Consider the following 27,583-nt stretch of genomic DNA (forward strand, 5'->3'; position numbering starts at 1 on the left):
GAAAACAAACATTTTACATAAGTGACTGAACAAACTTTTGTTCACTACTTGACATGAGCTGAATCTGAACCAGAACCTGAGATGAAAGGCTCTGTGGCCCACTGCCAACTCCCGGACAGTCCAGTCTCACAATAATGCCTAAGTTAAATTCCATATTTCTATATTTACATAAATTCAGTATTTACACACCATTATGGGTTACTTGAGTAAATTGGTTACAGTTTATTGTATCGACTGCCATAAGCTCATAAAACATTTTTTCTTGGTTTTTAATCCTTTCTTTAAAAAAATACAAAAAATAAATTAAATAAAAACATGTTAAGTGATATAAATGGTCTGACTATGACTAAAAATCCAAGGAAACTCAATGTTAAGACTCAGACTGTGGTCTCAACTCATGGCATTTTAAACCTTTGTAATGAATGTCCTTACGTTTGTGGATTTAGTGTACATTCAGTTATAATCCACTTTTTTGCAGTTCAATTAAGTTAACCTCTAATGTTGAATGATGAACCTGGTATGTCCTGGAAACTCATTCCTCCGTTTTGACCAGATAGGTTTTTAATACCTTCTGCTCAAATGATTCAGTGTTCTGTCAACCTGCATCCAGACTCTCTGTCTGTTTCAGCAACAGTGAAGAGGGTTAAAAATAAACAAATGAATGATCTTATAAGCTGTTATAAAATGCTGTAAATTCTTAAACAAGAACATAGTCCCTACACAAATAAACAAACAGGCAATGCCTAACTATATCTTAAATCAACTAAGTTAATTTAGATAGCTTTAGCATTCAAAAACAATTATTATAAAATGCCACATTTTTATTTGATTTAGTTTACTAGTGGTGTGAGTCAAGACACAGTCTCTGCTACCTATTATATCTGGGAGCACAGAAAAGTCATGTGTCAATGACACTAAGCCATATGCTATTCCATAATAGATTTAAGTTTCAAATTACATATTTTATACCACATAGACAATTATGCATCAGAGCAAAAAAAGGATTAATAATCAAAATTGGGTTAGAAATGGTAAGTATAGCTACCCCAAAATATGTCTATGATCACAGTCAGTCTCTGTATGCAGTTGGCTAGGAGTATTAAGGCCGGATCTCTCTCCCAGTGAATTCAGTGGCAAAATGAAGTAAGGTCAAAACTTAAGTAATACAAAAATTATAAATTCCATTTTGTTAAATATGATAACAATTTTGCTCCTTTTCCCTCAGAGTATTGTGAAAAATAGTCTCTTTCCTAACAATAAGTTCCAAAATTATTACCAGTAACAATATATGTTTATGTGCTTAACATAAAATGATACAAAATCCATATAAAGTATATTACATATTGTAATCTCATTTATAGTTTATGAATATTTGAAGGTAACTTCAGGGAAAAAAAACAAGTATAATACTTTCCCCCTCATTGTCATTACTGATAGAGATTTATTAGTTTCATTTTGCAAGTTTTACTTTAAGAAGGGTGCTAATATCATGTATTATGACAGTTCACACTGAAAGCAATTTTCCATAAAAGATGTTACAATGACCCCTATGGAACTTGTATAATTTCATAGCAGATAGTCAAGTGCACAAATAAACATGTTTACAAGAGAGATCCTGTTAACCTGGTTCTTGCCCTCTTAAACCATTCTGTGCTATCTGTGATAATCTTAATTAGTACAACCGTTTATATTAGTTATGTTGTTTCTGGTGTTCTGCTTTAAAAAAAGCATATTTATCATTTAGCTTTGGTATAATCTGCAATAGGTTTTACCAAGTAAAGTATATACCAACCCCTATATTTTGCACAACTGAGAAGTTTACAATGATGGAATAAGTCACTTTATCAGAGAGGAAATATTACAGACACAGAATAAAAGTTGAAGACCCAGTTTTATCTTTAATCCTCTCGGGGTAAGCTATGAAACAAGCAGTCAGAAGAGTGAATACTCAGTGTCATGAGTGGTGTGCATACTTTTACAATAATATGGGCACAGAATAGATTGTCGCCTTTAGTACATTAGGGTCACTAGAATTGTTTTTGTATCCATGCACCTTTTATATTTACTTGCATGAATTTACCACAGGTTCATAGTGGTCTTTGCCATTTTAATGCTTACAGAGCCTAAAGCTTCCAAAATGCCTATCTGGCCTGTACATATTTCATTAAAAATAAACTCTCTATAATAAATAAATATATAAAATAAATAAAATGTTGCCTTTGGAATTTCTATAAATAAATTTAACTTTTTATTTTTTCACTAAGAGGTCTTTGCTTTAAACTCAAGGGGACGATACCCCGTGAGCAGTTAACTGAAAAGTCTCTTGTTTAAGTAAGACTGCACCCTCCATGCCTTTGTAAATGCAGCGTACACTTGAGCAGGCCACCAGCCAAAAATCCTGATGAATCAAAGTATGGCAGCTATGCTGATATATGATGAAGTACAACTGATCAAAAATTTAAAAGCGTGTCTATTTCCCAGCATGCATCAGTCCTTTTTCCTCCTTGCTTTTGCTTCTTTCTTTCTCTTTCATTCTCTCTCACTCTCTCTCTCACACACACTCTCTTCTCTCTCTCATAATAAATCAAGCGAGTGGGCATAGGCTCTCCTCCAGAAGGAGAAACCTTTTAAGTGCAGAACAAAATCAGCATGTTCCATCCAAGCCTCCATCATACATTATGCATGCGACAAAGTTTGGCAACAGTGGAGCTGATGTGATGGCACAGCTAATCAATAAGAACCCACCGCATTAAACCTTTATAGTGGTTACTTTTTAAGGGCTCAAGTGAAGGAATTGTCTTTGTCAACTTTGGCTTAAAATATCCTTATATAGTTCAGGTACTTTCTCAGGGTCCACGGGTCTCGGTAAAAAATGTGTAAATTTTTGATGCCGTTTAGTCCTAGTCCCTTCTCTTGGAGTCCCATCTTTATTTAACGCAACATAATATCGTCTTCCAGTGTCCACATGTTTATATAGATTTGATGAATATGTATTATACCAGTTTTCTTCAAACTGCTCTCTGAATACGCACTCCTGGGTTAATTTTTCCTGAGAAGACAAAAGAAAAAGCAGTAAGAAACCAGTACTAAAAATAACTTTCTATCCATTTAATGTATGTATTACCATATTTAAAGGAAACATTACAAGATTATCTTTACGTATCGATACCAGTAACTCATTGCAAGTATAGCGAAATGTGCTAGATAAAAATTCCTAATGTTAACTATAGAAAAGATTCAACAGAGCTCCGTTATTTCTATGTGTTGCCTAAAACAATCACAACATAGACAACTGTGTGTGAAAGCTAAAAAGCTCTTTCAATAACCTGTTTTAAAAAACAATAAAAATAGCAATGCTTTAATTACCACTCATTCTAGAGAGAAAAGCAGCTCACAGCCAGGTGATGTTAATGGACTTTTTTTTCTTTAAAAGCTTTTTTTTTTTTTTTTTTTTGCTGCAAAGGATTTGAATTGTGAGATACAGCAAAAGGAAAACAGAATTGTTTTGTGGGTTTCAAATATAATTTAATGCCTTAAAATCCAAGTGAGTTTGTTCCAAAGAGTAATTGAAATATTGAATTGAAAGAAATACTATTTGAATATATGTTACTTGGCTTATTAAAACAGAATTTAGAGTCTGACCAATTTGCTAAGCGATAATTCTTCACAGAGATATATAGGACACCTAGGTTTGTCTTTTGTTCCCTTTGCACCTGATCCTCCAGTCCTCAGCCTAGGCATAACTCACATAGGCAACAAAGCAAAGACACCAGGATCTTGTCCTTCAATGGCTAAAGTAAGAAGAGCTGTAGAGCCAATGAACTCAAAATTGAGGGCCACTGCTCAACACACAGTGGGGAACAGAGTTATCAAGCCCCTGAGAGAGCCTCATATCAGAACACAAGACCTATGGAGTGAGGGAAAGAACTTAAGGAGAAAGTGAAGAAAAGCCTCTGATCTTTATAACATGCGAAGAACTCTGATCCTCCAAGAAGAAAAAAGAATTTAGAGCCACTTTTGGCCCTAGATTCATATGCACAGTTGTCAGTGAAATGAATAGGAGCCACATCTATCTATCAGCCAAATTCTGTTTTCAGCTGTAACTCCAGTGGAATGACTCAAATTATTCTGGATTTATACCATGTAACTGAGACTAGAATTAGGTCCTAGGGGACAGATCCTCAGCTGTTGTAAATCAGCATAGTTCCATTGACTTCAACTCAAGCTCTGGCCTTAATTATTATAGAACTCCAATCACTATAATATTTTGCACAAATGATGATAATGCTTTGTATGTTATATGCATTTATTATCAAAAGATCTCCAAGTGCTTTGCAGACATTAACAAATTAAACCTTAAAACACAGTTGTGCAGTAGGTATTACACTTTTACAGGTGAGGATACAAAAACAGAGTGACCTACGTGAAATGACTTGCCCAAAGTCACAAAGGAAATCTGTGACAAAGACAGGAATAGACTCCTGACTCCCAGCCCTGGTCTTTAAGCACATGACCACCCTCTCCCACGTGTGTGCATCCTAGATCACAATTTGTAGGCAACTTTTTAAGATGTTTGTATTTATCTTTTTTTGGCGTTTTTGATGGCAATTTAGTGAAATATTTTATACATTGCAACACTGTTCGGGTATTTGTTTCTGTTTAGAAAATGAAGAAAAAAATATTTGTTTTCAATAAATCCTCAAGCATCAGTGGGCCCAATCTTGCAACCTGCTACTTGTGTAAGATTTAATCACACAAGATGCCTCATTGACTTTGACAGCTGGGATTGCACCAATAACACGTTTTTACTTAATTTTTTTTAAAGTTGAGAATTAAATGTGTTCTAGTAGCCTCCCACAACATATATAGAACATTACACATGCATCTTTGAGATCAAGATCTTTCTTATACTAACCAAATAATCTTTAAATACTGCTCTTGTCTTAACATTTATTTTACTTTGGGTGATTTTTAAAATTACTTTGTGTTTTTTAATAGCAAAAGCAGATGCTGATTGGTGTTGTATGCTGTGCCTTTAGCTCCACAGGGGACATGAAACTAATTCATATTAAGTTTTCTGCTCTCTGCAGGGAATCAGATCACATGACATGCACTGCAGAATCAGTCCTTGTTAAAAATAGAGATCTTGATAAAATGGTATTCTGTCCTTTCTTGAATCCATTAATTATTTATTCACTTCATCTACATTTCATACATACTGAGAAATAGTCTTTTAGTACTATCAAATGTATATTTTTATAAGTATTTTCCCATACCCAGGTATACAGTTTAAAATACTCTATCCCTTCATCTGGAAGGCTTAATCAGTTATGACAACACTACAGTATACTTAATCATCAGACCTTGATTGAGTTTATTTATTATACTGCATTCTGTATTCCTTCCACATATTTTTCACCTTACAGTTTCAATTTCTATATTATGAAGAGTTCCCAATTTTCCTTTTGGAACATAGCTAGACCTTTTTTGTACCATATCAAAATTATTCATTTAGGAAAAATTGGTATGAGATCCATATAGTACACACTGTAATATTTTTCTTCCCAGGATATGGGTGATAATTTATACATATATAAACAATCATATTTTTATGTGAAATGTGTATTTATAATATCATGAACTGATACGGTATGGCAGTCTAGGACAGTTGGAAATTTGGGGTTTGGTCTACAGATCATTGCAGTAAATAGACTTCCATTGACTTTGATGGACTTTGGACAAGGTGCTCTGTTAGCTAGTGATGTAACACTAATCCACGACCAAATGCAGATTGCATCTGATTTTTCCCTCCCTATCCTCTCCCCACATGGCTGCCACAGCAATAGAGGCCATATCAGTTCTTAGATAGATAGAAATTGCTATAAATCAATATTGCAAAAAGCTGCAGCAGTTTACACCCATATTATGAGTGCCCGTGCATCTTATTCAAGACAGAAGCACACATGATTTAGGTGGAGGAGAATACATAGGAGCAGAGAATGATGCATGCATGCAGTAGTTCTGAGCAATAACATACGTGAACCCATCTGGAATACCCTTTTGTCCTTCCAGCTCAGTATGTGAACCATTCACAAAAAGCCAACCCTGAGGTTTTGGGAGGGAATATTATTGGTAAGTGTTTCCCCCTCTGGCTGTGATTTTCTGAAAGTACATTGTGCATAGCCTGAAAGCAGAAGTTGGCCTTAGAATACTCCATTGCTTCTCTGTGGTGTGATCCGTAGCTTATTTAATTTTTTTTTTAATTACTCATCTGCGCATACTTTACAGTACAATGTATTATTTAATCTTACTAGATGAATTCTGCTCGAGACCGACACATACACCAAACATATCTAAGTGGGATAGCAATGGAAACTCTAACCTTTACTCCTGCGAGTTAGAGTTTCCACTGCTAATCAAGTAAGGCTCTGCTCAAGATTTGACCTCGGAACTATACAAATCAGATGTTGCACAACACACCATGTTTCCAACTAAGACAGTTTATAGAGTATTCCACTATAAAGCGATCAATTCTCATTTTACTGTATTTCCATGTTTTACTTCTTTTACCTTATTTAACTGTAGCTGTTAATATAATATGTATCTTTGAACTATTCAATTATATCACAGGGCCCAAGTGATGAATATGGATTTAATTCAGAAGTCTGCTAACCTGGTGCTTTGGAAGAAAATCTGGTGAACATTAGCTACTATGGAAACCCCATTCTCTTTTTATATATTATCCACAACTTAGCAGGGAGAAAACAGTAATTACAACATCAAAACTTTCAGCCAGCCCCATTAAAAGACAGACTATGAATTAATAAAGTGTCGGACTATCGGACACCACAATGGATGCCTGACTAGATTATTTTTAAAATATATTCTTGTGGAGCAGCTAATTTAAAATGTAGAATAATAAAATAAGAAAATGTTTAATCCATATGGGTATTACTCTGAAAATGACTTCATTGTAAGGCTAATTACTTTTATTGGACAAATATTTCATATTATATATTTGTGTTGCTTAGTAAATGAAAACAAAGTATAGTATCCTGGGCAAAAATATTCAGTATCTTTTTTGCCCTTTTAAGGCCTGTTAATTGGGGCTACATTTAAAGCTGTATAATGATTTTGAAATCTGACCATTTACCGCATCCTTACTAAAATGACAATAAACATGCCATCTATCCTGCTTGTCGTACACTCTTATTTCTACGCAACACATCATTTTGTCCTTCTTCACGTGGACTACTACATTGATTTGAATCAAAGAAGCCACTTTACATGTAAATGCTTAATCCAAAAGTCCCAGCACATTATAAAAATAAGTAAATTTGATTTGGTCAAAACTCTTTCTATATCTACTCTACATCACAGCCATGATAGTTAACCCTCTCTTAAGAAGAGTTATGTTTTCAGATATATTCTCCCCTAAATATGTGCTTGCAACGATTTGAGAATTGGCCTGCTAAATACAGGGTTGTGAGTTCAATCCTTGAGGGGGCCATTTAGGGATCTGGGGCAAAAATCTGTCAGGGACAGTACTTGGTCCTGCTGTGAAGGCAGGGGACTGGACTCTATAACCTTTCAAGGTCCCTTCCAGCTCTATGAGATAGGTATATCACAATAATGAAAGTTATGTGCTCAATGAGAGGAAAACATAACTATACAAAATGTTATGAACAGACCCTTTTAATTTTTAAGCACTTTTCCTCACTTTTTTACTTGCAAATTAGGGCATTATATATAAAATTGGTCTCATACTCAGTCTGAATAGGCTATTAAACATAAACATATTACATTATTTACTCTAACTGAAGAGCGATCATAAATATTACAGCAGCCATACACAGGGTTACTTTCTTGTCTGATCTCACATATTTAGCAAGATTGGTCCCTGGTTGGATGGAAGATCTCTAGGGAAACCACAGCTACTGTTGGAAGAGGTACTGGTGACTGAGGAGTGTCACTTTTCTTTTTGAGTTGGTGAACGGAGCTGGATAAGCACTTTAGTTGAATATATTATTTCCTGCACATTGCCATTTTTCTCCGACAAATATGTTCAAGCAATATTTTTGGCAATATTCAGCCAGAATACTATCATACCTAATACTATTTATTAAATCATTTGACAAATGATGACAAAAATGTTATTTGGTTTTTTTAAATTTTTATTGCTGCTGAAAGAATGCCCAGCATTATACAGCTGAAGGAGACGACTATCAAATAATGCATCAAACTGAAATTCAGGCCAGTTATGACACTTTTCACAAAAGCAGGGATGTTAGGCCAAGTGTCTTGGCTGAATCCCAATTGGGTAATTACGTTTTGCCTATCTCAAGTCACTCTGTATTTTCAAATGGCTACTGTTTTAATCTTAGCTTCCTGTTCTAAAGGGTTGTGTACGACAAACAATTGCATTATGTTATACATATGTGAAGGTTTTATTATGAATACACCTCCACTTACTATATTCTGCGTTTGTTTATCTTCAATCATCTGGAAGCATTTTTCAAGCATTATTGTATCCAACATCTTCTATCCAAAATGATCCTAAAATTACCAGCATAGCTGGTAGAACATGGTCTGCTTGTTGGCGGTGTGAGCAGAAGGGCCAATGACTGACTGGACATAGAAACTATGGTCTCTCTAGCTCAGAGATGAGACACATTGGCACGGCAGTGAAACTTGCTGTTCTTTATATAAGGAGAAGATTTCAGCATTGATGGTTAAATCCTGGGAGTTTTTCCATTGACTTCACTAGAGCCAGAATATCTATCGGGGTGCTGGAACAATTTTCATAGTGGGGATGCTCAGAGCCATTGAACCAAACTGTAAACCCTGTGTATAACGGAAACCACTTCAAGCATCAGCATCCCTAGTTCCAGGACCTATAATATCTATCAATCAATCAATCAAATCACACACACACACACCCCAACTCCACAAGACAGTCTTTCATTTTACTGACACTCACTCTGTTTGGATTGCAACTTTCCTAAGACATCAGAGAAGTTTTTAATATGTGCTTTCACTGGATATGTAATCATTTATTTAAACATTTAAAATAACTCCAGTGCGGATGGATTTACTTCTGCCAGCAGTGACTGTGCACATCTGTTTACTTGTTCTAATGTATATTTAGGAACACTTTAATTATAGTCAGTTGAATGAAGTAGATAACTGCATTTACTTCAATGTTTGGATACTGAGATACTTGCAAACTCATCCACAGCGAGATGATCATGCTAAGGGCCTCCACAGGCTTCCATTGAAAGAAACTGCAGAACTCTCAAGGGAGAGCCTCAGCTGTATAAATTGTCATAGATCTATTGACTTCAAAAGTTGAAGATCTGCTCGAAATTTACTTAGGCAGGATTGGGACTTGTGTTGTTTTCTTTACCAGTCTTGCCCAACAAAGTCAGTCTGTAAGGAAAACAACCAAAAGGCCAATTCTTGAGTGTTTTCCCATTGTCTTCAGTGCCAACAGGATTGGGATTATTCTGTGCCATACACTATTTACACCACTAACTTCTTTATTTTAGGGTTGCCTTCCATACTCAAGAGTACAGCTGCCAATATGATCAGTGCATCTGATTCAGAACACTTGGCTGAATGAGTCTCAGTGAGCCCTTCCAAGAATCTGAAAACAAGGTTTACATGTTTTTTATTATGCAAACTGACATCAGACCCAGCCCAATTTCTACTGAAGGCAGTAGAAAAATTCTCATTAACTTAAGTGGGAGTTGGATCAGGCTTATAATGACAACAGGAAAAAAATTAAAACACTAAATGAATCATTTCAGACACATTCAGATTATTGAAGAGTGTAACTTGACCCAGGCCATCCTTGCTCCCCACATTCTATGGGGTCAAAAGGTATCAAATATGTAAAATCAGGTATACTGCCCTGCAATCATACTATATATTCAGAAGACTATACTATATACTATGTTGTAAGACACAGTAATATGAAGTAACTTTTAAAATATATTCAGACATATTACCGTATATACTCGTTCATAAGTCGAATTTTTTTAGTAAAAAAGGGACGCACCAGAGACAGGGGTCGGCTTATGAACAGGTATAGAGAGGGAGAGGTGGGGCTGTGTCCCCTCCCCCCAACAGAGGGAGCAAGGAGACGCAGCACAGCCAGCAGAGCCAGAAGGGAAGAGGCGGGGCCAGAGTCTCTCCGCTTCTGGCCACGCTGCTCTCCCCCCAGCCTCCAAAGCAGCTGCAGCTCCGGGGCTGGCAGGCTGCAACTGTGCCGCTTGGGCCCCACCCCACAGAGCAGGCTGTGGCCGCGCTGCCCGGGCGCCGGGGCACACTGCGGCCGTGCCGCTGGAGCACACTGCGGCCGTGCCGCCCGGCCCGGCCCAGCCCAGCCCGCTGGAATATGCTGCAGCCGCACCGCCAGGTCTGGCCCGCCGGAGCAGGCTGCGCCCACGCTGCCCAGCCTGCCGGAGCAGCTCCAGCCAGGCCAGAGACATCCTCCCCTGGCCCTCCCCAGATAAGGTGGGAAGGGATGGGATGGGGAGAGTGGGGGGGTCCCAGGCTGGGGGGGGGTCATGTGGGGGGTGGTCACGGGGGTTACTCCCTTGACTCCCAGCTTCTCCCCCCCAAAAAAATTTCCCCACCAGTTGCTGTTCCAGCCCGTCAGGGTAAGCAGCTTGCATGCTGGGACACTTTGTTTACTTAGGTTTACCTCCGTGCCTGCGGACGCTCGAGGTAAACAAACCATCTCAGACCACCAGAGGCTTTTCTTGATGGCCCGGGAGCCAAAGTTTGCTGACCCTTGAATTATAGGGTCGGCTTATGAACGGGTTATAAAAATTTTCCATTTTTACTTATCCATCTTGGAAGGGTCAGCTTATAAACGAACCAGCTTATGATCGAGTATATACGGTAATTTAACCAAACTTTGTTTAAATACAATGAATATATATAAAATATAGCCAGGCTGTTCAATCAGTATCATTAGATAAAGTTGTCCTTTATAAGTACAAATCAATGTTTAAAAGAGTCATATGATCCATAACATTTTGCCCCAATGCCCAAAATAAAAATATTTTTATAATAATACAGAAATAGTAATAGCAATTTATAGAATTTAGAATATTTAATTTTAGATTCTTTCAGTAAAATAGTTTGTTCAAGCTCTGGTAAATTAGATTTCTAGGCCCCAATCCTTCTACACGCTCTTTGGCGGCTTACCCGCACATTATACAGGATTGGGATCTTATAACACTATAATTCTAGAATCAAAACTGTGGATGCAATTTAAACTTCTGTGTTGGACAAGTTTTTAGGTCTATTAAAAAAAAAAAACACATACACCTCTAACTCGATATAATGCTACCCGATAGAACACGAATTTGGATATAACGCGGTAAAGCAGTGCTCCAGGGGGGCAGGGCTGCACACTCCAGTGGATCAAAGCAAGTTCAATATAACGTGGTTTCACCTATAACGCCGTAAGATTTTTTGGCTCCCGAGGACAGCGTTATATCGAGGTAGAGGTGTACTATTAATTTTGGATAGATCTAGTCATGCAAAGCCTCCACTGGAGTCTGGCAAGATCTTGCTGAGTTTGCAGGGTACTGCGTACCCGATGCCATATCTAATGTTAGTCTCCCACAGAATCTACTTGAGGCTACTGAATGTAACTCTTTCATTGGTCAGCTAAGCAGAAATAAACTGATATTAAGGCCATTGTGTCACACTTGCTCCCTAACCCACTGCCCCAAACCACCATCACCACTTTTACCTGGCAGGATTCATTATCTTCTTACATTTTAGCTATTTAAAGATTATGGGTCTGGGTTTGTCAGCATACCACTTTTTTGCTCTTACACTTTGGGGAATTGAAGACCCAATTTAAATATTTCAGGGAGCAACTACTGAAGAAAACTAATCATATTTTTCCCTTTAAGACAGTCAGTGATCCTTAACATTCAAAGGCTGTTTCTTCTAGTTTTGTTTTCCAGATTATCCACTTTTCACATTTGTCCATTCTGAGTTTCGATGAGATAATTTTGCCCTAAGATCACTTGTTTCAATATTGTTTGTCATTCATTTTCTAAATAGGACATATGAGATTTAACATCAGAGTTCTCTCAGAAAGGCCAGGAATATCTTCTGTGCTGTTGTGATTTAAGTTAGGCTCTCAGAGGTGCAACTGTTTCAGCCATCAATGACGGCTTAGACAAGTCAGCTGCCTTGGGTGTTTTGTTAACTACCCTCTCCCACACACCCCAATCCTGAAAAAACAGTGGAATCCATCTTTAATTGTTCAAAATTTATCCAGGCAATTAATTGCAGCTTTGATGACAGAAACTTTCTCTAGTAAACTTTTTATAAGACCTACTGTACAGTTTAGCATAATTAACATTCCTTGCTTCAGAAAAGTTTGGGATTTGAATAGCTGGGGAGCAGCAAATCAGGAATGCGGTATACTTTAAAAAGGTACGCAGGGAAGCTCGCACAACACTTGCCAATTTCTTTTGGCCCCCAACTTTCATGAGCATCCAAAATTTGAACACATTTTTTAAACAAAGTGAGGGAGGGGAAAAGGTCAGTAAATCAAGGATTAAGTAATGTCCTGCTTTGGCATATTTTAGTTTATGATGTGTCTGTCATTTAACTAAAAGAAATAATGCTACTTCTTTCATATGGCTTGGCTAGGTAGCAATGATTACAAATCTATATCTAGTTTTGATAGTCAGCATGTTGCTGCAGTAGTGAGCTGGGGAATGTCCTTGCGGCCTCTGGTGAAAGAATGAAGGGGACACTCAGATATGATATGCTCCATTGTTTGTGCCTGGTGACAACAGTCGCATAAAGGTGCTTGCCTCATTTTCCATTTAAAGGGGGTTTGTCCACATCTCCAATGAGATGTCCTGATGCAATTCAATCTGCACCAGTCTTTCCAACATAAGTCAAAACCCAGTGGTTCCTCAGCAGTGTCAACAACGAGCTATTTGTTTTGAGCTGTTGAAATGTTCCATGTGGCTCTCCATTGAACCTCAGCATCAAAGTTGAGTGTAAGGGTCTTGATGCAGTTCTACAGAGGGTTGCAGGATTTTAATCTTGTCTTTGGTGGGTTCTGCATGTCATCATGCAATGGGATCCTCGTGTTTGCATTGACATGGTTGAGAAAGCCAGATTTTGGGGCAGCTTTTCCAATCTGTGGAAGCTGGATGTGCGATAGGACCGGGAGCCAGTCTACTGGGATCGATTTGAGCATCCCTGACACTACACATACGGCGTTATTCATTCAATGACTCAGTAACAGTATTACATGACTGGTACGTTGCATCATAAGAAATTGATCATAGAATCAGAGATAACAGAATCTGAGAGAATCACTTAGGTCATTCAGTCGTATCCCTTTCAGTTTCATAAGACTATGCTGAGGCCTAGTCAATATTTCAAATGAAGCCCTATAAAGAAAATCTAGGTGCTGTAGGTAGTATGCTGGTGATTCATTAGCGCTTCCCTTTAAATCAATAGTGAACCAATGTCCCTGCACAGTGCCAGGGATTATAACTGAATTTTAGACAACACAACCAGGGCCAATTTCCAGTTTTACTAAAAAGGTTAATCTGCCCAGATGAACAGAGAGTATACCCACGTTCTCAAAACTAGGTATACATGTTCATATGCTGATTTCAGATGGCACGGTACCCCCACACCCCAAAAATCCCCCTTTCTTTTCCACAGAAATTCCTCCATACCTTTGCTACCATCTCGGTTACTGGCTGAAGCATCCTTCAACCTGCATCCACTCCCACCCCATATATCCTGAAGGAACAGCACTGGGCTATTAACACTACTCAAGTTTTAACAGGCCTGCCCCATACAAATTCTAAAAGGGTCACCTGGGAAGCTGAGGGCAGACTAGAAACCTTAGGCAGGTTTTCCCTATCTACGGCTACTGAGGATCAGCGGGCATCTTTCAGGCCTGTAGGCTCAACAAAGATGGAGCCAGCAGCAGGGCAGGCTGTTTCCTGCCCCATCACAGAGGGAGAGAGGAAGGCTCAAGTTCCTCTTCCCTTCCCCTCCAACAACAAAGACCCTTTTAGAACTGGGGGTCAGAAGAAAAGCAGCCACATCAACTCTTGCAGAAAAAGAGATGAGATAATGAGCACCTTTGGTTACACCAGAGTGTGGCAGAAAGCAGTAATGAAAGCCGCCAAGTCACTGCCTCGAAAAACACAAAAGAAAAGAGGGGATTCCTGCAGGAGGGGAACAAAATTGCAACACCTGTAAAATTTCAGATGAAACCTGTAAATTTCGTCTGCTTTCATGTGAACCTTCAAGCAATCTTGTCCTAATGAAACCTATCAGCAAAAGTTCATAACCAGAGATGCAAAAGTTTTTGATGAAAACAGGGTCAAATTTGTCATGATTAATATGAATATGGGTAGTTTTTTCCAAACCAGTTCTATTCCGATCACCCTCAAGCTAAAGACACCAGCTTCCACATGATTAGCCCAAGCCTGGCATTGCCTTGTGAGTCCCGAGCATCTATTGCCATTAAACATTACATGGCACTTTTTAGAAGCATATGGGTGTTAACCCGAGTGTAATGGCCAAATTCCAACTTGGATAATTGCCTCTGTCTATTTAAAACAACCCCCTTTCCCCAGGCAGGGAAGCTTCTCTTAAATTTGCCTCCTGAAAGTGCTTTTAAATCAGCAGGCCTTCCAGGCCCGTAAGCCTAACTTCAGTAAGAGGCAAATTGGTTGAAACTATAGTAAAGAACAGACTTATCAGAGACACAGATGAACACAATTAGTTGAGGGAAGAATCAACATAGCTTTTGTAAGGGGAAATCATGCCTCACCAATTCCATTAGAATTCTTTTGGGGGGGTCAACAAACATTTGGACAAGGGTGATCCAGTGGATATAGTGTACTTGGACTTTCAGAAAGCTTTTGACAAGGTCCCTCAACAAAGGCTCTTAAGCAAAGTAAGCAGTCATAGGATAAGTGGGAAGGTGCTCTGATGGATCAGTAACTGGTTAAAAAATGGAAAACTAAGAGTAGGAATAAATGGTCAGTTTTCAGAATGGAGAGAGGTAAATAGTGGTATCCCCCAGGGATCTCTATTGGGACCAGTGCAGTTCAACATATTCATAAATGATCTGGAAAAAGGGGTAAAAAAGGTGGCAAAGTGTGCAGATGATACAAAATTACTCAAGATAGTTAAGTCCAAAGCTGACTGCAAAGAGTTGCAAAGGGATGTCTCAAAACTGAGAGACTGGGCATCAAAAATGGCAGATGAAATTCAATGTTGATAAATGCAAAGTAATGCACATTGGAACTACATACAAATGATGATACAAATACATACAAAATGATAGGATCTAAATTAACTGTTTCCACTCAACAAAGGAATCTTGGAGTTACTGTGGATAGATCTCTGAAAACATCTGCTCAAAGTGCAGTGGCAGTCAAAAAAGGCTAACAGAATGTTAGGAACCATTAGGAAAGGGATAGATAATAAGACAGAAAAGATTATAATGCCACTAGATAAATCTATGGTGTGCCCACACCATGAATACTGCATGTAGTTCTGGTCACCCCATCATAAAAAATAAATAAATAAATAAATAAAATAAAATAAAAAAAGATATATTAGAATTGGAAACAGTACAGAGAAAGGCAACAAAAATGATTAGGGGTATGGAACAGATTCCATATGAGGGGAGATTAAAAAGACTAGGACTGTTCATCTTGGAAAAGAGACAACTAAGGGGGGAAATGATAGAGGTCTATAAAATCATCACTGGTGTGGAGAAAGTGAATAAGGAAGTGTTATTTACTCCTTCACATAACACAAGAACAAGGGGTCACCCAATGAAATGAATAGGCAGTAGGTTTAAAACAAACAAAAGGAAGTACTTCTTCACACAACACACAGTCAACCTGTGGAACTAATTGCCTGGGGATGTTATGAAGGCCAAAACTACAACAGGGTTCAAAAAAGAACTAGATAATTTCATGGACGATAGGTTCGTCAATGGCTATTAGCCAAGATGGATGGGGATGCAACCCCATGCTCTGATTGCCAGAATCTGGGACTGGATGACAGGGGATGGATCACTTGATGATTGTCTGTTCTATTCATTCCCTTTGAAGCACCTGGCATTGGCCACTGCCAGAAGGCAGAATACTGGGCTTGATGGGCCATTATGCTGTGCAATGAGGTTGGTACCTAAAGACTTCCCTGCTCCCCCTCCCAGGAGAGGCTGATCTCACAGTGGTGGTGAAGGGAAGTGGAGTCTAAGGTATTTGGGATTTTTCAGGATCAAAGATGCTAAGTGTTATTGCAAGGTGACATTATTTTCCAATAGTGTTTTTTCTGTCCTGTTCTTACATATCTGCAGTGATGTTTTGACTACTTACCTAGCCCAATTGCTCTTAAGATCTTTTTTCCCCTAACATATAGCCTAAACTTTTTCTCACTTAGTTTCCTTGCTCCTTGTCCTACCATTTGAGAGACCAAATAATTCTCTTCTTTTATTTACATTGTAGTCTGAAAGGTATTTATGGAATGTGACATTATGCCCTCTTACCTACACCAAGTTATTTTCTGTGGACTATGAAAATGTCTCTTCTCAAAATGTCTTATTTGCCAATCTTTGGATTTCTTGTATATGTCCTTGCAAATTTACAGGAACAAACCAGAAGTGCATATAATAACACAGATGAAGTCCTGACAAGATGCTGTAGCAAGGTATTATTACCTTCCTAAGCAATACACCCACACTATAATATATGTCTCTTCAAACACACACAGTGCTTTTGTCGTGCAAGGTCATGCTTAGTTTTCTATAGATTATTTCATGTAGGTCTTAATCAAATTAGCTATTTTCTAGACAAATAATTTACAGACTGAAACACAGATATTCATTTCCTCTTCCAGTATCAAAACTTAACTTATATCTATATTAAATCTCATTTTGTTGCATGTGCTGTATTGTGAAGGGGAATCATAGGGGAGTCAACATGAGTGGAAGGGACAAAGTAGCTGCACAGAAGGAAAAGTTACTACAAAGCAGCCACCCACAGAGGCTTATGGCCACAGAGAACTACCTCTGGCCTCTCCACAGATGCAACACAAATACTCAGTTTTGCATGGTCAAGGCCAGAACATGGGGGTAGAGACAAGGACTCTGAAAACAGCCACTCTACATAGCATGTTCCTACCTGAGAGCAGCTTGTTACAAAGAAAAATCATTTTACAGGCATTTAAGATTTTAAATGTTAGGATGATGATGGAGGAGCTCCTCCTTTTGAAGCTTACATATTGTGAAGAGGGGAGGACAAACAGCTAGTGGGGATCTACCTAAGAGGCTGTGCTTTAGGAAAGCCAGGGGGAGCATGGATGGGTCAAGATTTGCCAAAACTGACACTGTTGTTCCCAGCAATTTCTTGCCTTCTGTGAGAATTGTCAGTAGTCACATACCCTGAGTGTTCTACTCTGCCACCTGTCCCATCTCCAATGGTGCTAAAGATATCTCAGGATAAGGCCTCAAATTCCATGCCTTTTAACACAAAAAAAGGGAGGATATGTGCCTTAAGGCAGTTGATTTGGAAGTATTGGACACACTTCACACCTTTTATAATGTTCATCCAGAGATATTTCAATGTAAATACATATTCTTCCCTCTCACTGCATCTACACTAGCAAAGTTAGTACCTGTTAACAGTAACAACCAGCAGAAATGCACCTGCTCTGATCCTATTACACTAATGTAGACTAGGCACTTTTGACACTGTCATAAAAACCTGCTTTGAGCCCTGTGTCCACTAGCATTTGCACAGTAGCTGGCAGTTGCTGAAATATGGGTACTAATTTTGCTAGTGTTGACAAGGCTTTTGAGTATCATAACACTGAGTAGCCATTAGATCTTATGTTTCATTGAAAGTAATACAATTTGATTATCATCAATCTTTGGTATGCTGCATCTCTGTAGTATGAGGGCAGGCAATCTCTTGTCATGCATTTAAAAATGGACCTCCTCAGTCTGGCAATCATCCAATCTGAAGGGCTCCATTTTTTAAAATATAACTTTGAAGAAATGTTTAACAAGGAATATTTTCCACTAGTTCAGTGTGACATTATAATACAATACAAACCTAACATGGAAAAGTTCTGTCACATTACTAAAATTAACTTCCCAAATCCATTTATTAAAGCCTCATCAGTAAAAAGGAGTCATTTTAAAATTATTTTCCTTTTGTTATCCTTAGATATTTGCTTTAAATAAAATCTGAAAAGTGTAGCATAATTTAATTGGTTCATTGGACATATGTTTATCTGCTTAAATGATTCACCTCATGAACTGAAAATCAGTAATATTACTGTTGTTTCTCTGCATAATTCAGCCATATAACTGCTTCATAAATTAACTGGTTCTTTGGACTATTGATCAATTGCACAATAATTATTTCTTAAGATCGCCGATTTAATCGCCTCTGTCCTTCTGGACTCTCCTCCCACACCCCTCAAGCCCCACTTCTCTCATCCTGCTCCATCTCCAAAAAAAGGGCAGTCATCCCTGACTCCTCTATCTATCTCCCTGCTCTCATGGAGCATGGTGTCAGAGGACAGAGGATGAAACCTGGATCTCCCTTGGAAACTGCTCTGCTGCTCATGTGGAAGCTTCTCCTTTTCTACGCACTCCCCACCCCAAATCATCCCCAATGGAACATATGTTGGGGGCACTGGGCTTCTCCTCTCCCGCTCTCTTTGTGCTCACAGCCCCTCCCTCGCTCCTTCAAACAACATTTCCTCCGACACTTCTCACCTATCCCCTCCCTGTAGCTGTCATCTACTACCCACCTCACTCTTCCCCAACCCTTTTCTCACTGACTAACTCCTGACTCTCCTATCTCATCCTCAGTGCCATGCCAAACTCTCCACCACCTTCAACTCCTTTCTCCCTCTCATTGCAAGGCCTGTCCCAGCAATCCCTAGCTCTTGCTCATCACCAGTATCTGATTCCTCCTGCCCCTGAAGGAAGCCCAGTGACTACACAACTTTCATCTATTCATGTTCTCTCCTTCATCAGTCCTGCCACCCTCCTTCACTACTTCTTCATTCTGACTCTCACGCTGGAAATCCCTAGACACCATTTTTCCTCCCTCCTCAAACCCTCCCTGCCCCTCTCTCTCTCACAATCTTGCCAAGTTTTCAAACACAAGAACAACAAACTTCTTTTCCTCGCTTTTAGGGCCCTGCATAATTTAGCCTCTCCCTACCTCTCCATTCTTGGAACTTCTGCTGCCCCTTCCAAGGACGATAACTTTTATCACTGATTCTCCATACATCCCTTATGCCTGAAAACCGCTCCCCCAATATATCCACAAACCAGCCACCTTGTCCTAATTAAAATCCCTCCTTATGACCGACTTCTACTACGATGCCTACTGTAAATGGCCTGTTAGCCATGATCATTTATAAACAAGGGACATTAAAACTTCCTGACTACTATCATTTAAAAAAAAAAAAAAAAAAAAAAAACTTGAAAGTTGTAGTCTGTCTACATAATCACTCTTCCCTGCCACTGTTACCCTTGTCCTCCCCGCTTGTTTATTACATTGACTTGCTCCATCTTGTCTTAAATTAGATTGTAAAATATTTAAAGCAGCGACTATGGGTTTGTACAATGCCTAGCACAATGGACCTCAGATCTCATTAGGGCTTCTGGGAGCTACTGTAACACTAATAATAATTAATGCAATCAGATGAGAGCATGATTTTTGAAACTGGTAAGGAACTTACCGAGCCATACAGTTCTCCTTTTTCATTCATTCCAAGGTAGAGTCCACTGTCTACCCCTCGAATGCTGACCAGGCCCACTGCTATACTGATAAATTCCAGTATACCTGCAAAATACAGAACAAAAGAAATGTACAGGATGTTTCCATTTGAAGATTATTTGCTTTTGATTGATCACTAATTGCCAAGGAGATATTATCAAAATTGTTTTTCCACTTTAGGGCTGTCTCTCCAACAAGTAGGAGAACTACTGAATGTGTTATTTTAAAATACACAATATGTGAAACAGTTAACTCTCCTATGTCTCTACTAGAATGATGCATTGCAGATAGCATAAGGGTGTCAAGCGAAGAGATTATTCTCAACCTTTCCCAGCATTTTTTAAACAAAACACTACAGCATGGTCATATTACACAATGTTTATCAGTATCCTGATTTGCACCACAAACAATAAATTCAAAGAAAAAATGTAAAGTATTCAGATAGATTCCTTAATCATGTTAATTTTGGCTATGAAATTTGTTTTGCCAAATAAATCCCTAAAAACATGTTTTAATAAAAATTGCAAGAGGAAAATAAAATGTTATATGTTTGCTATGAGAAGCATTTATTTCCAAGCATCATTGAATGAGGAATACATACATGGAAAGAAATCTACTCACAGCGCAGTCCTCCAAAAACTTGAGAAATGAAAATCTGAGGTGCAGTACAGAGCCTCACACACATTTGTCTACAAACTATTCATCTAACTCTCTGGGATGATATTTTTACTCATCCTAACTTTGAAAATTTAAATATTCCTGCTCCAAATAAACCTGCATAAATGATTTTTGTACATTTTACATTAATCTCCCAACGAGGCATTTGTGCACTACAGATCAGAATGTTCTGCAGAGAAACACTGTTTCTGCAAAGTTCCCAGAGTTCAGCGTGCACGTGCATGGTACAGCGAGTATCTGCAACACCAAGTCACCTGGTTCTGGGTTTTTTTCCCCTCCCTTCCCTGCAAATTGCTTACCTCATCAACGAGGATGCTACCACCCAAGACTTGTACAAATCTAGAATTTCAGTGGAACAAAATAGACATCGTTTTTCATTTTGGAGTATTGGTGCAAGACTACTATGATCTCATAACAACTATACTGCAACATTAATACAAAAGAAGCATATTGCTGCATTAAGCTACTTTCTGAGCCATACGATAAAATGTAGAGAGGCATTTTCAATAAATTGGTAGAATATGTGTATCTAAAAAAAAAGCTTATTGGAAATTATATTTACATAAAACAATAAAATAATAGTGTAATATTGCACTGTTGAGGCTTATCTGGCTAATAAGTACTTTCATGGATTTATGACCAATTAATTTTTCATCTCTCACAAAATAGTCTATGCACTAATCAATAACAGGCATGAGCCACATAAATATAATAAAATATAAGTCAAAGCCTATGGGAAAATTTTGTAGCCAAGATAATGTAAAGATGAAATGTATTCCCTATAAGGGACTATTGATCATTATATATTATTCAGCACTGCACTGTATGTTTACAGTTTTGATAACCCTGACATATTAAGGCCTATATATTTTAAATTGCTTTGTACATATGTACATAGAGAGGGGGCTTCACAAATGTAGTGGGGAAATATTTGGTAATTATGGAATTTTGTCTTTGAAATAACAACAAGAGATGGTATGCAACATACAGTATTTATGGTGGTGTTTCAGACACAATCAGCCCATTGAAACAATTAAAACTTTCCCCTTATCATTGTATATATAATACTTCCAAATCTTGTTAATGAGGCTTCTTCTGTAAGGCTTTCATTGAACTATCATATTACTTGATATACATTACCAGGGAATTTTAAATGAGCCAACTCTTATATTAAGTGTATAGCATTCCATATTGTAGCTCTAAGTTAGTAATGTTGAGCATGTATAAAAGTGGAGCATAACCTTAATTGCTACTCTAATTTCAAATATTTAGGTGCACATTGCTGACTGTCTGGGGGGTGGGGGAGAAGTGCTGTCATATGTTCTATTGCAGCACAGTAGCAGATTTTTCAAGGTAACTGGCAATGAACACCCACATATTTGAGATTACAATAGAGCCATCTGAATATTTTAAATACACAAGCCCATTCACAACTAGTATTATATGTTACACACTAGAGTACTTCAAGAGATTATTTTGGGCCTACCCTGCAGTCCTTACTCTCAAGCAAAACTTTCATTGACTTCATTGGGAGTTTTGCCAGTTTAAGGATTGCATGATTTGGCCTTATGCCCTTGTGAATATTTTCACTTTATAGTTTGTGTAATGTACACGTAGTACTTACAAGTTGAATCGGATAGTAAATTAAAAGGGATATTTTCCCTTCAAAATTAGAGTAGTCCAAACCAAAATACCAGGACAATACACCTCTGAACTTTGAGGCTTAGGCCCCATTTGTAGTAAAAAATCTGACAGCCTCCAAAATGAAGATATAATTTTCTAAAACGTGTGAGCATCTTATTCTCAGACACTGAGTATTTCTGCTTCAAGGCAGAATCCAACTTCTCTCTAAGGAAGTTGGGAAGAAACTTCTCCTGTGGGAAGGTTATTCCACAAATGCCTGCATCGGTATTTCTTGCACCTTCCTCTAAACGATCTAATACTAGACCATGTTAGAGATACTGGACTAGATAGACCATTTGTCTGACCATGTAGAGCAATTCCTATATTCCTACCAATGTCATGGGAGGTGAGTAGGTACAACTTTTATCTAGTCTAATACACAATAGTAAAGACTGGAACTACGAATGTATTTTCTTTGGCCTTAAATAATGAATACCTTTCAGCTAGGGACTGTGTTTGTCCCACCCTTTGTACATTTCTGTTTTTCACTCAATATAGTTATTTATTTTTCATATTGCAGGACTGAGGCACATGTGGCTTCCACTTAACACCCTAAAATGTCATAAATCACCAATACACTAAATAAGCATCATTGCCATCAGCGAGTTATTTGTGAAATTTCCAGAGAGGAGGTAATGAGGTGCCCAGCAGAGAGGAGGGAAGCCACAAAGGACTTGGAGCCAAAGAGCTAGGTAAATAGCACTGTGCTCTAATATATTTAGCAGGTGATAATGCTTCCACAGAAAAAATAGAGAGGAGGAAAAAAGATATACTCCCTGGCTCTGAAGTTACTGAAGTTCGGACTCATGAAACAGATAGCTCAAAATGGGAAGGGGAATACAGGAAAGAGAGGGGGGGGGGATTTCCCAGGCTTTCCCCCAATCCCTACAGATCACTGGAGCAGCCCTGCTGCTGCAGCTTCTTTCTGGACACCTACTGTCTGCTTTTGGAAAGCTCCGATTTTGGCACTCAGCTGGAACAAACATTTCAGCTGGGAAGTACTGCCTGCCAGTCACAGCTGTCACCTCTCTTTTCCTACATGGCCACAGTAGGCCAATTAAAACACCAGAGAGCAGCTACAACTCCCCGAGAGGCAGGAGGGCCCCTCAGGCTTTGACAGAGCATGTTGACCCTAGATAACTTAAAATAGCTGGCAAAATTGCTGGTTGTATTGGTCAGTGGCAACTGCAACTCAGCTGCAGTTCCAAGGATGCTATGTTTTGTTGTAATTACTGCATCCAGAGGTGTTACAACGTTTCTGGGGGTGGTGCTGCTGCATCATCGCCACCACACACACAGAGCAGCAGTCACTAACAGGGGAGGGGAAGAGAGAAAATGGGAACATTTTTTCTTGCAAGCTTCCTTTCCTCTCTCTGGTGTCCTTTATTTCTCATCCAGGCCCCTGGAATGTAGTCCTTACTCAGGCTAGACACCCCTGAACTCAGTGAGAGTTTTCCTTGTGCAAAGACTGGATAGCCACCTGTCTTGGATGATTTAGACATAACAATTCCTGCATCTTGGAGGAGGTTAGACTAGATGACCCTTGCAGTCCCTTCTAACCACATGGTTCTATGATTCTAAGACTAAAGGATAGAGCTAGCTACCTGCATTTTTTCTTTACAATGCCAGCCCTCTCCCCAACCCAGTCCCTTCCAAGAAGTGAGTGGAGGGGGTAAAAAAAAGAGAGAGAGACGAGATCACATATACACAGCACCAGAAGGAGGAGGGGAAAAGTGCCAGAAGCTGTTTCTGCTGCTGCTGCTTCCACTCCTGTTTCTGGAGCTATTGTCTGCACACCCCCCCCCCCCCTTCAGCCGGGCGGGCAGCAGGGGAAAGGATGTTAGTCACATACACTGCAGCCACTGCCCAAGGATTGCTGCAGAGATGCTCTAGGTCAGGCCATGCAGCACCCTGTGGATCACTGGCCTCCACAAGGGGAAGAAACCCCGCTAGATTTATTGTTCCCCGCCTTGGCGAGCACCTCAGCCTGCCCCCTGTCTCCCACAGGCTCAACTCTGGCTGGTCCCGAAGTAGCTCTATAAAACACACTGCGCCCACACACACCTTTCTCCTGAACAAAACTCGGATCCCAAGCCTAGCACAGTCGCAGGCTCGCAGCGGTCACGGGTGACTTATATAGACAGTCGAGTGGGTGGTTTGCAGGAGCTTCCTCCTTCCCTTGTTGCTGGTACAGATGCTGATTGCTGCGCTTCTTTGTGGCTGCGGGTCCCGAAGCGGAGGTCACCTCTCAGCAGCTTCGCCCCCCCGCCCCTCCACTGCATATTCCTGGGTTTTTAATGCTAAGCATGCAGTGCGGTGCTGACGCAGAGGGCACGCCTCTCACTGTCCCGGAGTTACTGAATTTACAATGACTCCACTGTCTACCAAATGCCCTAGACCAAAGGAGACTGCATCAAAAAAATCCTTTGTCACCCCAGAGAGATAAGGCTTTGATCACATGGGATGGCATGGGGGGGAGCTAATTCTGCTGTCACTGCGCGATTTTTTTAAGGTGTACGTTTGGCTGTAAAAATACAAACTATTAAGGCTCCCAGAACACAGGCGAGCTGGATTCATGGCATACCATAGGCACGCCTCCAAAATTGCATCCCAAAGTCGATTTTTTAGCTGAGGGCTCCTCTGGGGCAAAGCGGGGCTCCCAGAGCGCACGGGAGGGGGGGGGGTTCACAAACAGCCTCTGGTCCCCTTTGTCCTCCCTTTTCCTGAGGAACTTCCTGGCTCTGCCCCGAAACCCCCGCTGCCAGCCCTCACCCCACGGCTGCCCCAGTGGGCTCCCGCTAGCTCTGGGACAGGAAGGACCTGGCTGTACGTGCGGCATAGGACGTTCCTGACCTAGAAGATGGAAAGGAGACTTCAGGTCAGCAACATTTACTAAGCGCCCGCCCGCCTGGGCACCGGGGATGCCATCCAGCCCTGGTACACCTGCAAGGAGATAACACCGCCCCACCATAAGTCAAACCAGGACCTCCTCCCAGCGCCTCCACCCCGGGACCCTCCTTTGCAAACCCCCACAGCCCTGCCTGCAAACGGGCAGGAGACCGGCCCCGCGCTTTGCTTCGGCAAACTGCCGGGAAGGCAAAGAGCTCCTCCGCCGAAGCCCCGCCGCAGTGCTAGAGCAGAGAAGCGGCCCCCTCGCAACGGCTCCGGTTCGCTCCCCAGCACTACGGCGGCAAACCCGGGCGCCGGGCAAGAAAACAGGCTTCGAACAACGCGGTCCCCGCCGCCGCGCTGGGCAGGACCAGCTGGCAGCGCCCCTCCGAACGGGGGGAACCCGGAGGGGTGTAGGACCCTGCAGAGTCCCTCCTGCTACGGCCCAGGCCGCCGCGCGAAATAGCAGCCGCAGCCGCGCGGCTGCCGTACACCTGCTAGCGGCGTGAGCCCAGCTCGCCTCGGAACACACCCGAGCCGCCTGCTGCCGCTCTCTGGCAGAGTGCTTCCCCGTGCTCTGCAAAGGCGCCAGCTCAGCTCCGTCCGGGAACACACAGCCTGCTCCCGGGGTCTTTAGCTAACCTGTGTGTGTGCGCGCCCACGGCAAGGGCGGGGAGCCGGGGAGAGTGCAACAATCAGGCAGCTATTACTGTCAAGCCCTCTCTCAACTTTCGTCCAGAGTTTCGGCTAGGCTGGAAAGCCCAGCTGCATTGCCCGTGTTATTTTATTGTCTTCATCCTAGTTTCGGCCAGACAACGGGTGTTACTTCCTCTGTACGTGTGTTTGTGTATAAAATTGCAAATCGTTTAGCAAAACAATCATAAAGCAGGGAAAGCCCTGCCAGTTTCCCTGTTAGCTGCTGCTGCGAGCTCTGACAGCGGTGTGCTGCTGTGTGTGACTGAAGGAGAGTGTTCGGAAACAACGTTAAATTATCAGACAGAAAAGTCTGACACCGGCTGCTATACGGTGACTGTGCACGTTTTAATCCTCTCCGCCCTCCCTCGAATACCTTTGGAGATCATCCCTTACAACACTGGTATTATCTAAACAGACCCACAAAGCAATAAAATACAATTTAGCTCTTGTTCAACATCTGGCATTAAAACATGAAGGGGAGGGGAAAAAACCCACCCCAGGACTTTGTTTTTACTACCTAATTTAAGTGCTGTCAGGTGGGTTCACTCACAAGTTAACTCCTTCCAACAGCCTGGAAGACTGGATAGCTACGACGGCACCACCCTCCTTAAAAACCAATAAGTCACTCCATCCAAAGTGACTCGGCTACTTTTATATATGCACCCGACAGAGTCTTTAAAATTACACTGCCAGGAGGGTAGCTCCAGGCCTATTTGCCTACGTGTGCGCGCACAGGCTCTTACAAGTGGATGAAGGCATAAGCCCTCCAGTTCTCAATGCTGAGTCACAAATAGCGACCTCTGGAAATGAAATCCACGGAATGCTCTTTAAAATTAGCTCCCAGCTTTACACACGTAGCTCAGAGAGCCCACATTTTGCTGCATGCTTATGGAAAATGACAAGCACCGGTCTTAACTGGATACCTGCGCGCCCTATAATTCCTACCTCCTACAATGTATTGTCATTATTCTTATTTCATGACTAAGATCTTGTTTTATGCACGCAGAGATCATTCAGAGAGAGATCTTGTGCGGACAGGGAGGGTCTGCCGGTGGAGCCCTCACTGAAAATCAAGACGATCAGTTTATAATTCAGGTAGTTAACTTATTAAGATTTTTTTAAATCCTTCCATAAAAGTGGCTACAGACTGAGAGCCACTCCCTTCAGGAAACTCAGTGGATTTTAAATTGTAGTAGTTACTGATTAAAAACCCTTTAAACTCCTGAAATCAGCCCATTCAGTAGAAGCGTCCTGAACAATAAACAAAAACTCCCAATATCTCTCTCTACCCTGAGGCATAACTTAGAGCTAGAAAATATTACTACTAAAAATACTGCAAGTGCCGCTGCTTTGGCTGCTGCAGTTGTGCCACCCGCGTATCTGCATTTCCGTACACATTTCTTTAGCTGGCCCGTCATAACAATAAATCATTCTCCTCCCGTCTCGTTTCCCCCCGTCTTTTTATTAGTTCTATCACAGTATTTCATCACATGACCACTAAAGGGTTAATGATAATACCTACCAAATCTGCTGTGGTCTTGCCTGGTTCCCTGGATAGTACCATTGGGGAAGATTTCTAAATGAAATCCAGTCCTGCAGTATAGCTGCCTCCGCCTGAGGATCCCTTTTAAATGGTCCAAGTCCGTGACTGCAGGCCCCCTGGGTAGCCCACCTGCCTCAGACTGACCCAGGTGGTCACTTAACAAACCCGGACTATCCACTGGCAAAACGGGCACATTCCCAAAGGGTACTGCATCCTGCACACCGAAATAGTTCCCAACTTCACCTAAGGGAGCCAT

The 27,583-nt window shown here is 40.6% G+C and overlaps 1 protein-coding gene across 1 annotated transcript; it reads right to left on the bottom strand.

Annotated features, from left to right (window-relative positions):
• Positions 1–2,803: 2,803 nt before the first annotated feature.
• On the bottom strand, positions 2,804–27,583 carry FGF9 (fibroblast growth factor 9). Its single transcript, XM_065422632.1, has 3 exons — positions 27,307–27,583; positions 19,801–19,904; positions 2,804–3,049 (listed from the first exon to the last, which is right to left on the bottom strand). The coding sequence occupies exons 1-3, from the start codon at positions 27,581–27,583 to the stop codon at positions 2,804–2,806; spliced, it is 627 nt and encodes a 208-aa protein (XP_065278704.1).

This window comes from Emys orbicularis, chromosome 1, assembly GCF_028017835.1.
Source record: "Emys orbicularis isolate rEmyOrb1 chromosome 1, rEmyOrb1.hap1, whole genome shotgun sequence".
Taxonomy (NCBI): Eukaryota; Metazoa; Chordata; order Testudines; family Emydidae; genus Emys; species Emys orbicularis.

What these genes read in the sequence shown, in the direction of transcription:
- FGF9 (XM_065422632.1), bottom strand. Translation starts at nt 27,583, where the DNA reads ATGGCTCCCTTAGGTGAAGTTGGGAACTATTTCGGTGTGCAGGATGCA. An exon ending in GCAAGACCACAGCAGATTTG is followed by an intron (nt 19,905 to 27,306) that starts GTAGGTATTATC and finishes TGTATTTTGCAG; the next exon opens with GTATACTGGAATTTATCAGT. An exon ending in AAGGAGAACTGTATGGCTCG is followed by an intron (nt 3,050 to 19,800) that starts GTAAGTTCCTTA and finishes TTGTCTTCTCAG; the next exon opens with GAAAAATTAACCCAGGAGTG.